Source organism: Gavialis gangeticus, unplaced genomic scaffold (genome assembly GCF_001723915.1).
Source record: "Gavialis gangeticus isolate Ggan-Ray unplaced genomic scaffold, GavGan_comp1, whole genome shotgun sequence".
NCBI lineage: Eukaryota > Metazoa > Chordata > Crocodylia > Gavialidae > Gavialis > Gavialis gangeticus.
The window spans coordinates 155,294,255-155,306,760 of NW_017728992.1; the positions used below are offsets into that span (position 1 = coordinate 155,294,255).

Genomic DNA, 12,506 nt, shown 5'->3' on the forward strand with positions numbered 1-12,506 from the left:
GGGGGGGGGGGGGGGGGGTGCGGAGAGGGGACATGAGTTGGCTCTGAACCAGCTGCCCCAGGGGAGGGGAGGGGACATGGTCTGACCCAATGGTGAGAAGGGGGCACAGCCCAGCTCCAACCCAGCTGTGCAAAGGGAAGGGGATGTGGCCCAGCCCCCATAAGACCTGGTGATGGGAGTCTCATGGCCCAATTCTTACCTGCAAGTCTGCAGGACTCAGGATTTTGTCAGCAGGGAAGGGTGGCAATGCTGCCACTGCTCCCCCTGTTGCCAAATGTCCTGACCCATGGGGAGCCCTGTGGGCCAGAAACCAAAACTCCACAGGCTGCATTTGGTGCACAGGCTGAAAGTTGAGCACCCTGACCTAGACCAATGTAGAACAAAACACTATTATAGTTTCTTGCTCTGATATTAAGGTAAATGAGTACCTCATAAATTCAAGACTGAAATTCTTGCCTGCCACAATCCATTTAGCCAGGCTGTGTTACTAAAGGCAAACTCACACAGAAGGCCGGAGGTCTCATGAGAGGCAGGATTCACTAATTTCCTGGCCTGGATATATAATGCTCTGAAGGAGAGAGATGCTGAAACCAGGTTCATTGATGAGAAAGGGAAGGACCGAAGTACAGGGCTGTGTTCCTACGCATGCTAGTTTAGTCTGATTGTTAAGGGCTAAAATAGCAAAAGTTCATGGGACTTCAGGTTCAGGATTGGCCATAGCTCTAACATAAACAGTGTAACATGGAAGAAAGAGCATGTTTTAAAGAAGGGATGGATGGCCAAAGTCTAAGAGGCACCTAACATGTTGATGCAAACCAGATGTAGGATCTGAAGACCCAACAGCATTTGAAGGGGAGAAACACCACCAACAGGACTTCTTGATAAACTGAGCGCAAGAGAGATCTTGTATGCAAGAAGTGCTGTTGAAGGAGGGAGAAAGGACTTTTTTTGGATGGCATCTTTTCTTGGACCAACTGATTGCTTGGGAAAAAAAATAAGACAAGCTTGCAAATACAAGGCATTCTTAGTCAGGTCTGAGGAAAGCAGCAGGCATAGAAATTAATAAAACAGTGGGGGCAGGTTGGTCTGTAAACTTGGAGAGGGAAGAAAATCCCAGGGGGTAGCAGATAAATGAGCAGAAAGAAAGACGCTTGTTTAATGGGAGATCAAGATCTGTCAAAAGGATGGAGGGTCATTATTGCCAGTAGTGAGAAGGAAGAATTTCAGGAATCAGGTGGATTATAGCATACCATGAAGTCAATATCACTGTTCTTAACATTCAGGCAGCTTATGAATTTGTTCCCAAATTCACCTTTAGGGTTTTGGTATAGGAACATGAGGATAGAACGGTCAGAAAGAAGTGGTTGTTTTACTGACATTTGTCTGTCTCTGTCCTTTATTTTGTCTGAGGAAGAAATTCTGAAGCGAATAAGAGGTAGAAATGAGTTCAAGGATAAATTATAGACAGTGAACCAATATACAGGATGAAATTAAAAAAAATCAGACATAGAAGAATCAGAACAAAGGAACTGGGAAGTCTGAGAATACTTTGGATCAAAGAAGCTACCTGCAAAAAGATGAAAACTGATGAAACGCCTTCCTTTCACAAATGAAACAGAAACAATACCACCACAACACAGAATAAGGAGGCTGGAAATAGGGTTCTATTAAGATCTACATATTCTATTATAATTTTACCCACCCATGTCTTTCTCCTCCATAATCTAAACTCTTCTATTCCAGGTCAGAAGCCAAATGATGCTGGCAAAGAACATCAAGTACCATGTCGGTGAGCCTGTAGAGACTCTGTGATCTAGATCAAGAGAAATGAACAATTAGGCAGAACCTTTTCCAAGGTCTACATGGAAGGTTCTTAAAACCAAAATAGTGTGCTGTAATTAAGACCACTGCTGCAACAATATATGTCCTATATGACCTTTTCTATGGGCCACTGAAAATATGAATGTGTCCATGACCATATGTAATGGGGGAAAAAAGCTTGGCATTAGCTACATGGTGGTGGCTCTTTTTACTCAGAAATCACATTTGAGATGGCAAAGCGCCACAGGGAAAATACTTTCCGCTCCTAGTGAGGTTCTGAAATTGCAGAGCTGGAACCACTTCCACAGGACATTAATTTCCCTAAGTTTACAAGACATAATATTAGAGTTCTGAATCTGAGGAATGCTGGAGTTGGCCAAGGTCTGTGATAAAATTGAGGCCACTTATTAATCATTGTCAATGCATACAAAAGGCACTATGGAAGGAATGAGACCCTCAGCTTAAAGTGCTGCTCCAGCCTAAATAATTCCTGTAAATAAAAAGTATTGTGAAATTCCATATTCATGAACTCACTGATTGCAAACATTTACAGTTGACAAGTAAGTTTTGTTTGCTCTGTTTTCCTCCCTAGTAACACTACACACACATCCCTCATCCCAGACTTAAAGAATGAAACTAGTTTCTCTCTCTCTCTCTCTCCACACAAGAGACAAAAGGTTTTTTTAAAGGTAAAGGTAGATGTAACAATTGTATTGATAACTAATGATACCAGTATAAAGTGTTATGATGTAATGCTTGTATCTTCATTCTCCTGAAAGCATACCAAAACCACTGCAATTTTTAACCCTGTTCCATTCAAGGTTAAAGTTACAGTGACTTAGCTAATTTGTAACTCCTGCCTGCCAGGTCCTGTAGTGATACATCAGAGAATGCTTGCTCCCAAGAGGCCATTTCCCCACTCCCACACCTCCCCTCTTAAAGCAGTTAAAAGTGATATTGTCCATAGCCTTAGCTCTATTAGACCCTCAATTAAATTTACATAATCCCATAGCTTTCAATCTGTTCTATTGTTTACTCCTCTCATTACAAAAGGTAAATGTGAGGGGCCCGGTACGCTTGCAAGAAGTGGCAGGACTTACCACATTCAATGGATCTGCTGATGCAGACCAATGCGCCACAGTCGCATACTGAGGCTCTGTGGGGGTGGTGGAAGAAATGAATCTCAGGAAAACTAATGGCAGGGGTGCAAACAATTACATGAAGAAAAACCTCTCTTCCCTGAGGCTTTAGCTCTCCTGGGCCTGCTATCTCTAGAGGCCTCAGCAAAAGAGAAATAACCTTTGCTCTTTCTCCCCTTAATCCCATGCTTCATTTGCTTTTCTTGTGCCAGAAGTTAGTAAAAGGAGAAAAGTATTAGAAGACGAGGAGCCAGAGGCCTGAGGCAGTTGTTCTCCATTCACCCAGCAGATACGAGGACAAGATCTGGATAGTCTTGGGCTTAAGGACTATAAATTTACAGGCACTGTATTGTCTTTTGGTTCTTCCATGTTGGTTATAGCAGTATGTGAAAGGCTAGACAAGTGGATTTTTTTGTGCTTGAGATAATATTTTTACTGAAAAGGCCAGATTTATAAAAATGACTTACACCATTTATAAAAATTATTTTAAAAACTTACCAGTTATAAAAATGATCCAAATGACAGAAGAATGGTATGTGGATTTTTGGGTCACAATTACTTATGTACAGTAAGTACCGCATTTAGCAGCTGAAGCAAGTGGTGACATTGGTCCAAAACACACCTGCAAATGTCTTGTTTGCACACACATGATAATAATTATGCATGCAAATGAACAAATTAGACCTCTTCTTGGTTGCTCACCAGTATAATTACAACTGAATACACAATCATAGTAATTCTACTCCCAAATTATGCATGCATAGTTTTGAAGATTTAGTGTTGTCTTCAGTGTCTCTATTTTGATACCAGCTCATAAAAATACTCATCCACTGAATACTATACAAAGTATTACAGCTTTAAAAGATGTGCACTTATTCAACCTTCTTGCTGTTGAACACTAAAAAAAAAAAATCATTAGTTTACTACATTTTCCAAACCTGTATAACATCACCAAATTCTTGCCATTCCTGTTGGGTTTCATCAATTTAAAATGAAGAAAAAGAGAGAAACAGCCTTTTTTCCTCTTTATGTATATTTATTAACCTGTAAATAACTTCATGAAGAATACTAAAGGATAAAGATCACTTTGAGAAAGAGTAATGCATAAAATCAACATCTTTTGGAAGCACTGCCTAAATTTTCATTAGCTTGTTATAGCTCTGATAGAGATCAGTGGAAGATTTCAAAAGGTAGTCATTTCATCTTACACACTTAGATCTACAGTATCTGATTATACTTCAGACTAGAAGAGATGGGAAGATTCAAACCTGAGCAAGACACTTTTGACACTTTTGCTAACATACATAAACAACAAAATGAAAAACATGCATTTATTTCTCAAGGCTAGATTTTGATCCATTCCATTCACATTAATATAAGAAAGTGTTTTACTAGCCCAAAGGAATTATAATAAAGTATCTTGAAGACTGTAACAGAGAAGTGATAAATATTTTAGATACTGTTATATTCTGGTAGATCACGTCGTAGTCGTATTGCTTTCAGCTTCTCTACTTTGATTTTTGCTCTCAATAGTTCTTCTTCTAGCTGCTGTTTTCTTTTCAAACCATCCCTTTTTTCTTGAACATAAAGCCCAATTTTTCTTTGATTTTCCAAGATTATTTGATGCTCCTCCTTCAGCATTTGCAACATCTGTGGATCATATCCACACATGGGCCTAAAACGTTCTCCTACCTCAAACCTAAAAAACTCATCTCTTCTGGGAACAGGAGATGGAGACATCATCATCCTCATATCAACTGAAGATACAGAAGTTGAAGGAGATCTCTCCATAATATGCACTAATTGGTGTTCTTCACCCTGTTCTAAATTCTCACTTTGTTGTGAATCTACAATCAAAGAAGGAGGAGGTTTGACATCCTCTTCTGGTTCCAACTCCATTGTGACAGCTGCAGGATGATGATCCAACACTGCCTGTGGTGAACAGGCACCAGCAAGTGTTTCTTTATCGATGCTGGCACTAAAATACATAAGTGATATTTAAGTTATTTGCTGGAAATAAACTAGCATAGACAAAAATAAAAGAGTAAATTTGGTAATCTATGCCAATTTAAGTGCTACCCTCTTTCAGATAGTTTACAGGCAAAGTCCCACTCTTAGGCTGTCATGGATTCTGCCTCTGGTTAACAGTATCCCACCCCAAGCATCCCCCTGCCCCCAGTCCCAGCCCAGCCCAGCCCAGAGCAGCTCCTTTAGTGTATAGGATATACTGTGCTTAGGGAATCAGAGTTAATTGGTATTTTGTTTTATCCTCCTTGGTTAGCATGTGACCCTAGCATTCTTTACTGCACACTATTCAAATCCTGTTCTGAAGACAGAAATAATTTCTTCACAGGCTTTCTATGGTGCACATCGTTATAGTATTTGAGTGCATGAATTCAGTCATTCATTTTTACAAACAGTAAAAGATATTCTTTCCATTTCCAGATGTAGAATTGAGGCACAGATACTTGAACACCAGAAGCAACTACTAGTTCTGGGTGCCCAATATAAGATGTCTATGGCTTGGTATTTTAGAGAATTCAGCTTTCCTTTTACAAGTCTTGATTTGTTCAGAGCACTGCTCCTTATTGATTTCAGTTATAGTGAGGGCTCAAGCAGTTCTGGAAATCTGGCCCCAGCTACCTTATATGAGGCTTGCAGCAAATGAGGAAAGCAAAGTAAGCAGCCACCTATAAAAGATGCAATTTAGGTGCACAATACCATAAAGAAACTCTTTAATACAAGCAGGGATACAAACAATTCCTGGAGATAGCATTTAATTGTCTTAACGTGATCATTCCTTCCCTTCCTGCCATCTCCCAACTCTTTGGTTACACTGATTTTAAAGCCTGCAACAAACAGGGCTAGAGTCTGACCAGCAACAGACTCATTCATTACATAGCCCAGATTCATTCCCCCTGCAATGTTCACCCTGTACACTGAGACAGGTGCAGTTTGGCAAAACCAGCATGAGTTCATGTCACTGAAGACTATTGTAAAGCATACCAATAAAGTAACAATTAAGGTGGTACAGCTTTAGTTCTGACCCTTGTTAACTTATATGATTTTAAAATATTAACATGCTCTGAATGTGTTTGTATGTTTTTAAAGAAAGCAAACTGAAATTCCAACACATGGGACCATAGCAACACTTGCATGGGTCACCCAACAGGCTTGGAAGTTTGAGTATCAACACTCAAGTCTCAACAGTAATTGCTGTAGTAAATGATACCAAGGGAGAGAATGGGACTAGGCTGGAAGGGTTTTGAACTTAGAAGTATGTTCCTAAGAATTCGGGGGGGCACTTCAGGTTCCTGACTCCACATTCCCCAGCAGCCAGGAAATTCCAGTTAAGTGTGCTGGCCAGTGTATATTTCATTACCCTCTGGTGGGTAGCTCACACAGAAAATAAGGGCCTACCCACCAGAGGGTAATGAAGTATACACTGGCCAGCGCACTTAACTGGAATTTCCTGGCGGCTGGGGAATGTGGAGTCAGGAACCTGAAGTGCCCCCCCGAATTCTTAGGAACATACTTCTAAGTTCAAAACCCTTCCAGCCTAGTCCCATTCTCTCCCTTGGTATCATTTACTCCCCTCAAAGCCTACACTATCCCCAGCCCAGATCTCTGTACCCCTCACCTAGTCTTTCTCCCACTCCATTTTTTCATGTTCCAATTCACCATCCTTATTTCATTCCCTTCCCGGGTTCATCCTAGTCTCCTTTCCACTATCCTTTGTGTCAGTTGCCTTCTCCCCCACTTTAAGGCCCAGCTCCCCCCTCTGCAATCCATTCAGGAAGCTTCCTCATCATCACTACCACCAGGGCACCACTGTAGCACCAAGAGCACAGGAAATACAACCTCCCTGCTCACAGTTCCTTTGTCAACCCCTGGTAGCTGGAGAGAGCAATTGCAGAGAAAGTCCTGCTGAATCCCAAAGCCTCAGGCTACAGCCTGTCCACATGGCATTTTCAGAGAATGGAGCTGTTAAACTCTAAGCAAGCCCACACGGATTTCAATAGAAACAGCAATGACACATCTGGAAAACCACAGGACACTTTTATACATGTTGGGGGGGGGGGGGGAGAGTGGTGTAATTAGAGTGGCTCTGAGAGCTGCTCTAATTAAAGCACCACCGCAGCTGCTGTATCTGCGTCCCTGTGCTTAAAAGTGGCCGCAGGGGTGCTTGAACTAAAGCATGTTTGACGAACTTTAGCTCAGGCACCCCCACGGCCATTTTTAAGCACAGGAATGCTGATACACGAGACCCAGGAGGCTGGTGGACCGCAGCAATTGCCACACTCCAGTGCACTCCATTAATCGAGTCTGCTCCAACCAGCTGGAACTCCAGTGCGCCGGAGCAGCCTCAGCGCTCAGTGATCCCCTCCCACCAAAATTTCAAGTCACTGTTTCAAAGCAGAGAAACCAGTGCTTTTCAATTAAATTCTTGGAAGAATTTTAACCTTGCAAAACAAATGCATTTTCCTTGGCCTCATTCTGAGAGACAGCTGCACTATTTTAGCTGAAACTTTCCCAAAAGATTCAGCCTGAGGCAGATCTGCAGCTTAAAAAAACCCTGCTGAGGAGGTTCAAGTACAGCAAAGTTCTACGTAACTGAAAACAGAGGCTAGGGTAAAGGCACATAAACAAGGTATCAGGAGATAGAGATGGGAGGATGTGTCTGTGTGAGTGGTCTTACCCAAGTACGTACAGTAACTTAATCTATAACGAAAGCTAAATGTACAGCAACTTAACCTGTAATGAAGGAGGGTTAAGCTGCTATAGGGTGGCTTTCAACTGCAGAGGAAGAACATGCACATAGGCCACTACCACGTAAGTGACAAGATGCAACTCCCCATCCCCTTTACCTAGTTTGTATGCCCATGCTCTTATAGTTATGGTAAGTGCTAGACTAGCATAAGTACTGCCTATAACAAATCATATTCCTTCACTTCCAAAACCTTGTTTCCTCTGATTTCCTCCAAAATTTCACCTCCTTCTTGAACTCTCCTTGATTCTGAACCTCTTGTGTTCTTTCAGGGGGCCCCAGAAGGCAGTGTTTTCCTCCCCAGGCATGATATACCATCATGCTCTATTTCCACCACAACAAACTTCCCATCTCCTCCCCACCCCCCTTCAACTGCAGCCTTTTCTTGGTATGGCTTCCCTCATTCTTTCTTGCTGGTTACTAGCCTCAGGGACTTGTTTCCACTACTTAGTAAAAACAGGTCAATTTGGAAGAACAAACTAGAGAGAAAAAGATGTTCCCAAAAAGAGGAGGAGAGGGGAGGCAGGACAGGATCTGATGTAGTTTAGAGCCTTATAATAGTGCAGAAAAAAAAAATAACCACCACCCTGATCCATACTGGGCACACTGCAAAGACACCAGATGTCTAGGTGACTCAGTTCTGCAGATTTGTTATAGCTAAGTGAACAATAATAGATAGAAGGGGAAAAGAGAGAAGAAATTGTAATAACAAAGAGGATCTTCTCTGGCAGTTACAGTGTTGCTCCTGATAACTTCACTGAAAGAAAGGGACAACAGTTACCATGAGGGCAGGATGGTATTTATAAACCCTTGAGGCATTCAACTCCCAGGTTTTCTTAAATCAAACAGAGCTAGGAATTGCTTGTCAGATACCAAGCAACATTAGAGGTTTGGATTCACAATTCTTAAATATACCTTCAAAAATCAAGTCATATTCTAATATGTAAAAAAACAAGCTTGTTACACTAGCTTAATGTTCAGGTAAATATAACCCAGGATTAACACAAAGGAGTGCAAAATAATAGTGCATTTTGTCAAAGTATTGCAAAGGTATTATTTTTCCAGTTCTCATTGCATTGGGTATTAGAGACAACCATTTTGGGCAAGTAATAATCTAGTCAATGTTCTCAAAACCATAATGGATTCCAAAAATGTTTAAACTCCAGAAATCAAATTAGGGAGATCACTAGCACTTGATCATTCATGAAAAGCATTACTGCTTTATGCAAAAGCCCAGAGCTCCCAAAACTCCCCACCCCTGCTCTATTACCAAAGATGATGTGTGAGATATCACAGCCTTTATATCTGTAATTAGAAGGTTATTTTATTTCCCAAATTTCTCTTGCACTGTGCCTTCCTGGGTATTCACCCCCTGGCAAGTAGGCTACATTGCTGCTACAGACTTCTTTATACCAAAGCCCCAGAAAAGCATGTTATTTTTAGAGCTTCTGGCATGTTGGGATTTAGGCAATTGTTAGCACTCAGTTCAACCAGTGGCACCATGAATCAAACTTCTCAAGTGCACACATGCCAGCTTCTCTCACAACAAACACTTAGCTGTTGCACTAGAGCTACTGACTATAAGTACTATCTGACTAATGGAAGCCAATTTCACATATTATTTTCATCTGCTAATGAAAAAAATAAAAAATCATGGCTCTAATGTAATTTGAGGAATAGAGAAATTCAACTTTTTCCCTCACATTAGTTAAAAATATCTACACCCAAGGGAACCCAAATATGATTCTGGGAGTGTTTTGTTCCTAAAATAACCAATACAAAACTAGCAGGGTGTTGCAAGTCAGATTTGAGGGGTATTAGCCAGCTGTGTGAAAGCTTGCATACTGCCTGCCTGTATTATGTCTAGCTCAAATCTAGACAAATCTCACTTTACTGAGAAAAAGAAAAAGAATAGCAAAAAAGAAAAACTTCTCATTCTGTAGCTCTTCAATCTCTGTCTATATGTATACAGAGTCCCTAATATACAATGCACTCCTTAGAGTTTATATTGCAGTTCACTTTGCTCTGGTTTCCTTCACTGACATTCTCTGAAAAGTATTTTTTAAATCAATTTGTACTGATAAAGGCACTTGGGTGTATGAAGATGAATTTTGTTAAGGTCTGGATTCAGTTAAAACATGTTCAATATTTGAACACTAAAGTAATTCTTGATAAGGAAAGAGCGTATGAAATAGGTTTCATAGTTCCCTGAACTAACTTTATATGGATCTTATGTAAACTGTTAACAGTTTCACATGCAGTAGGAGACTGCAGTATTACCTTAAATGGAGGAGAATAGCCACGACTGGCAATGTTCGAATAATATGTCTATTAAAAAGATAGGGGAGGGGTAGAGGTTGGAGATCCAATTTCTCTTTGATTCTTTTTTAACCCTCACTTTCCAGAGTGTGACAAAAGACTCTAAAACAGGCTTTGATACAGAGCTGAAAACTGACTGTAATGTGAAGTCACCACAAAGCCTACCATAAAAACAAAAGGAAACATTATCTGACCATTGCTCCCAATTCTTTTGAGCACTGCTGTGCTGTGGGCATTTTTAAGACACTGAACTCAAGTTAAGAAACGCTTTAGAGAGTAGATAGGAGGCGCCATAATTTTCATTTAATAACAAAGTAAAATGTATCTCACCTTTGTAAACTGCTCCTGTCTCTTAAACACACACTGGAAATCTGTGGAATCATCTCCACAACTTTCTTGGTTGGCTCGGAGATGCTGCTTTTATAATCTGAATGACTCTCCTTTTGCTGCAATAGCTCCTGTTTGGCATATTCTTTGAGCCTCTTGTACAGCGTGCGCAGGCCCTGTGCAGTACGAGGAGGGCGATCTACTCCGATGGCATTGTAGTTATCGGCTATGATATCCCAGCATTTGTTTTTTTCCACTATTACAGAATGCTTATTGGTATGTTCTTCAAGAATTTTAACATATGGCTTCACAAGTTTTAGCAAATCAAGCTTTTCAGATAAGGTAAAATTAGAAGATCTGGCCTTCCCAACCATTGTTATCTCCGAATTAAGGAGGCAGTTTCTGAAGCCACCATGCAGTCCCTAGCTGTGCTCAGCTCTTTTTCACAAACAGAAAAAGATCAGGCTTAACTAGGCTAGTCTCATTTAGGCCCACGCCTACAAGGGAGGGTTTATTAAAATTCCTTCAGCTTAAGCTGACGCAGGTTCAGGAAATCTGCTTAAGCCAAGCCTGACCTACATAAGGCTTCAGACTGAAGACGACGAGAAGAAACAAGCAAAATACTCTTTTGTATGAAGAGACCAGACATACACAGGATTTAAAAACATAAAGGTTTAAGGATTAGCACATTACCCAGCTAAAAATTACCTAATTTAGCTTGAGTAACAAGCTCCCACACATCTCAAACTGCAACTGCATTAGACTGAAAAATGTAATCATATCCAAAAAAAGCAACAATTGTTTTGTGAAATGTATTGACTGTTAAACTGAGCAGAAGGAGAAATGAAAAACTAGAGAAAGATAAGTGTGGCGTGTGTAGAGAGATCCCTAACAGAGCCCCCGATCACCGTTCCCTAGCTGCTGTTCTCTCTTACAACATTTGCATAATGCTAGTCCTGCTGTCAATCAGGAATTGCATATCCTCTAGCTAGTTAGGTTACACTCAGACTCAGACTCCAGTAAAGCTAAGCTTCTCCTGCATTTTGCAGTCTGCTTTAGCTACCTACACACATGATTTTTAAAGAGGCAGTCTCTCATCATGATCAAACATTTCACTACAGCAACAAAACAAAACAAAAGCACACACACCACCACTGAATTGTCTTTTTACTACAACTTCTGCCTGCAGCTGTGCCCTGCTAAAACATGCCTGCTTTAAAATGAGTGTGTCATCGCCATTCAGCCTGCAGTGACTGAGAAATGGCATCATCTAACTCTCAGACTGCATGTAATAAAGGTTACATTCAATCATGACAGATTTACTGAGTACATTACGCTACATGGATACTGAAATTTTCATAATATCTACCAGGAAACAATCTACTTTTATGATAATTCCTCCAAGCATTCTTTTTAGAATAAAATCTGATTTTTAACATAATGTGTATTCCTCTTCAGTGCTAGTTATCTTGCATTTTTAATGTTTCTTCAAACAAAATATCACTTTAATCATAGCATTATTTAAAAACACATATAAAGGGTTTTAAACATTCAAGGTCTCAATAAAAACAACAAAACCTGAACTTGCACAGATAAGGAAATAATAGGTCTTTTATAAAAAAAAAAAAAAAAAAAAAGGGCCTTGCTTTGTACAGTTCTGAGTGCCAAATTCAAAAAAGGATACCCATAACTTCGAAAGAGTCCACAGGGAAGAAAAAATTTGATTTGAGGGGATAGTGGCAGTATCTTCTCAAGCCTGACATTGTTGCCCTTGGGGAGGAGAGGGAAGGAAGTTTGGGACGGGGTTGAAAGGAAAGAAATCTTATTATCCTCACTAAAAAATTGGGCAACTGTGGCATTGAAGCCTACACAGTCAGATGGACTGTAGATTGGCTGAAGGGTCGCACTCAGAGGGTGGTGGTGGACAGGTCATATTCGACCTGGGGGGAAGTGGGCAGCGGAGTCCCCCAGGGCTTGGTCCTTGGGCTCGTGCTGTTCAATTTCTTTATCAGTGATTTGGACAACAGGGTGAAAAACAACCTGTTTAAATTCACTGATGATACCAAAATTTGAGGTGAGGTGAGCTCGCTAGTAGGGAGGGAAAGACTGCAGCAAGACCTGGATAGGTTACA

General features: G+C 40.6%; 2 protein-coding genes across 2 annotated transcripts in view; both read right to left on the minus strand.

Moving 5' to 3' along the window:
- Nucleotides 1–12,506, minus strand: part of RAD54B (RAD54 homolog B (S. cerevisiae)) — a 190,549-nt gene that overhangs the window by 112,394 nt on the left and 65,649 nt on the right. The window lies entirely within an intron of this gene.
- On the minus strand, nt 3,976–11,267 carry FSBP (fibrinogen silencer binding protein). The gene is made up of 2 exons (XM_019527937.1): nt 10,378–11,267; nt 3,976–4,938 (listed from the first exon to the last, which is right to left on the minus strand). Exons 1-2 carry the CDS (start codon nt 10,746–10,748, stop codon nt 4,413–4,415), a joined length of 897 nt encoding a protein of 298 aa, XP_019383482.1. The 5' UTR covers nt 10,749–11,267; the 3' UTR covers nt 3,976–4,412.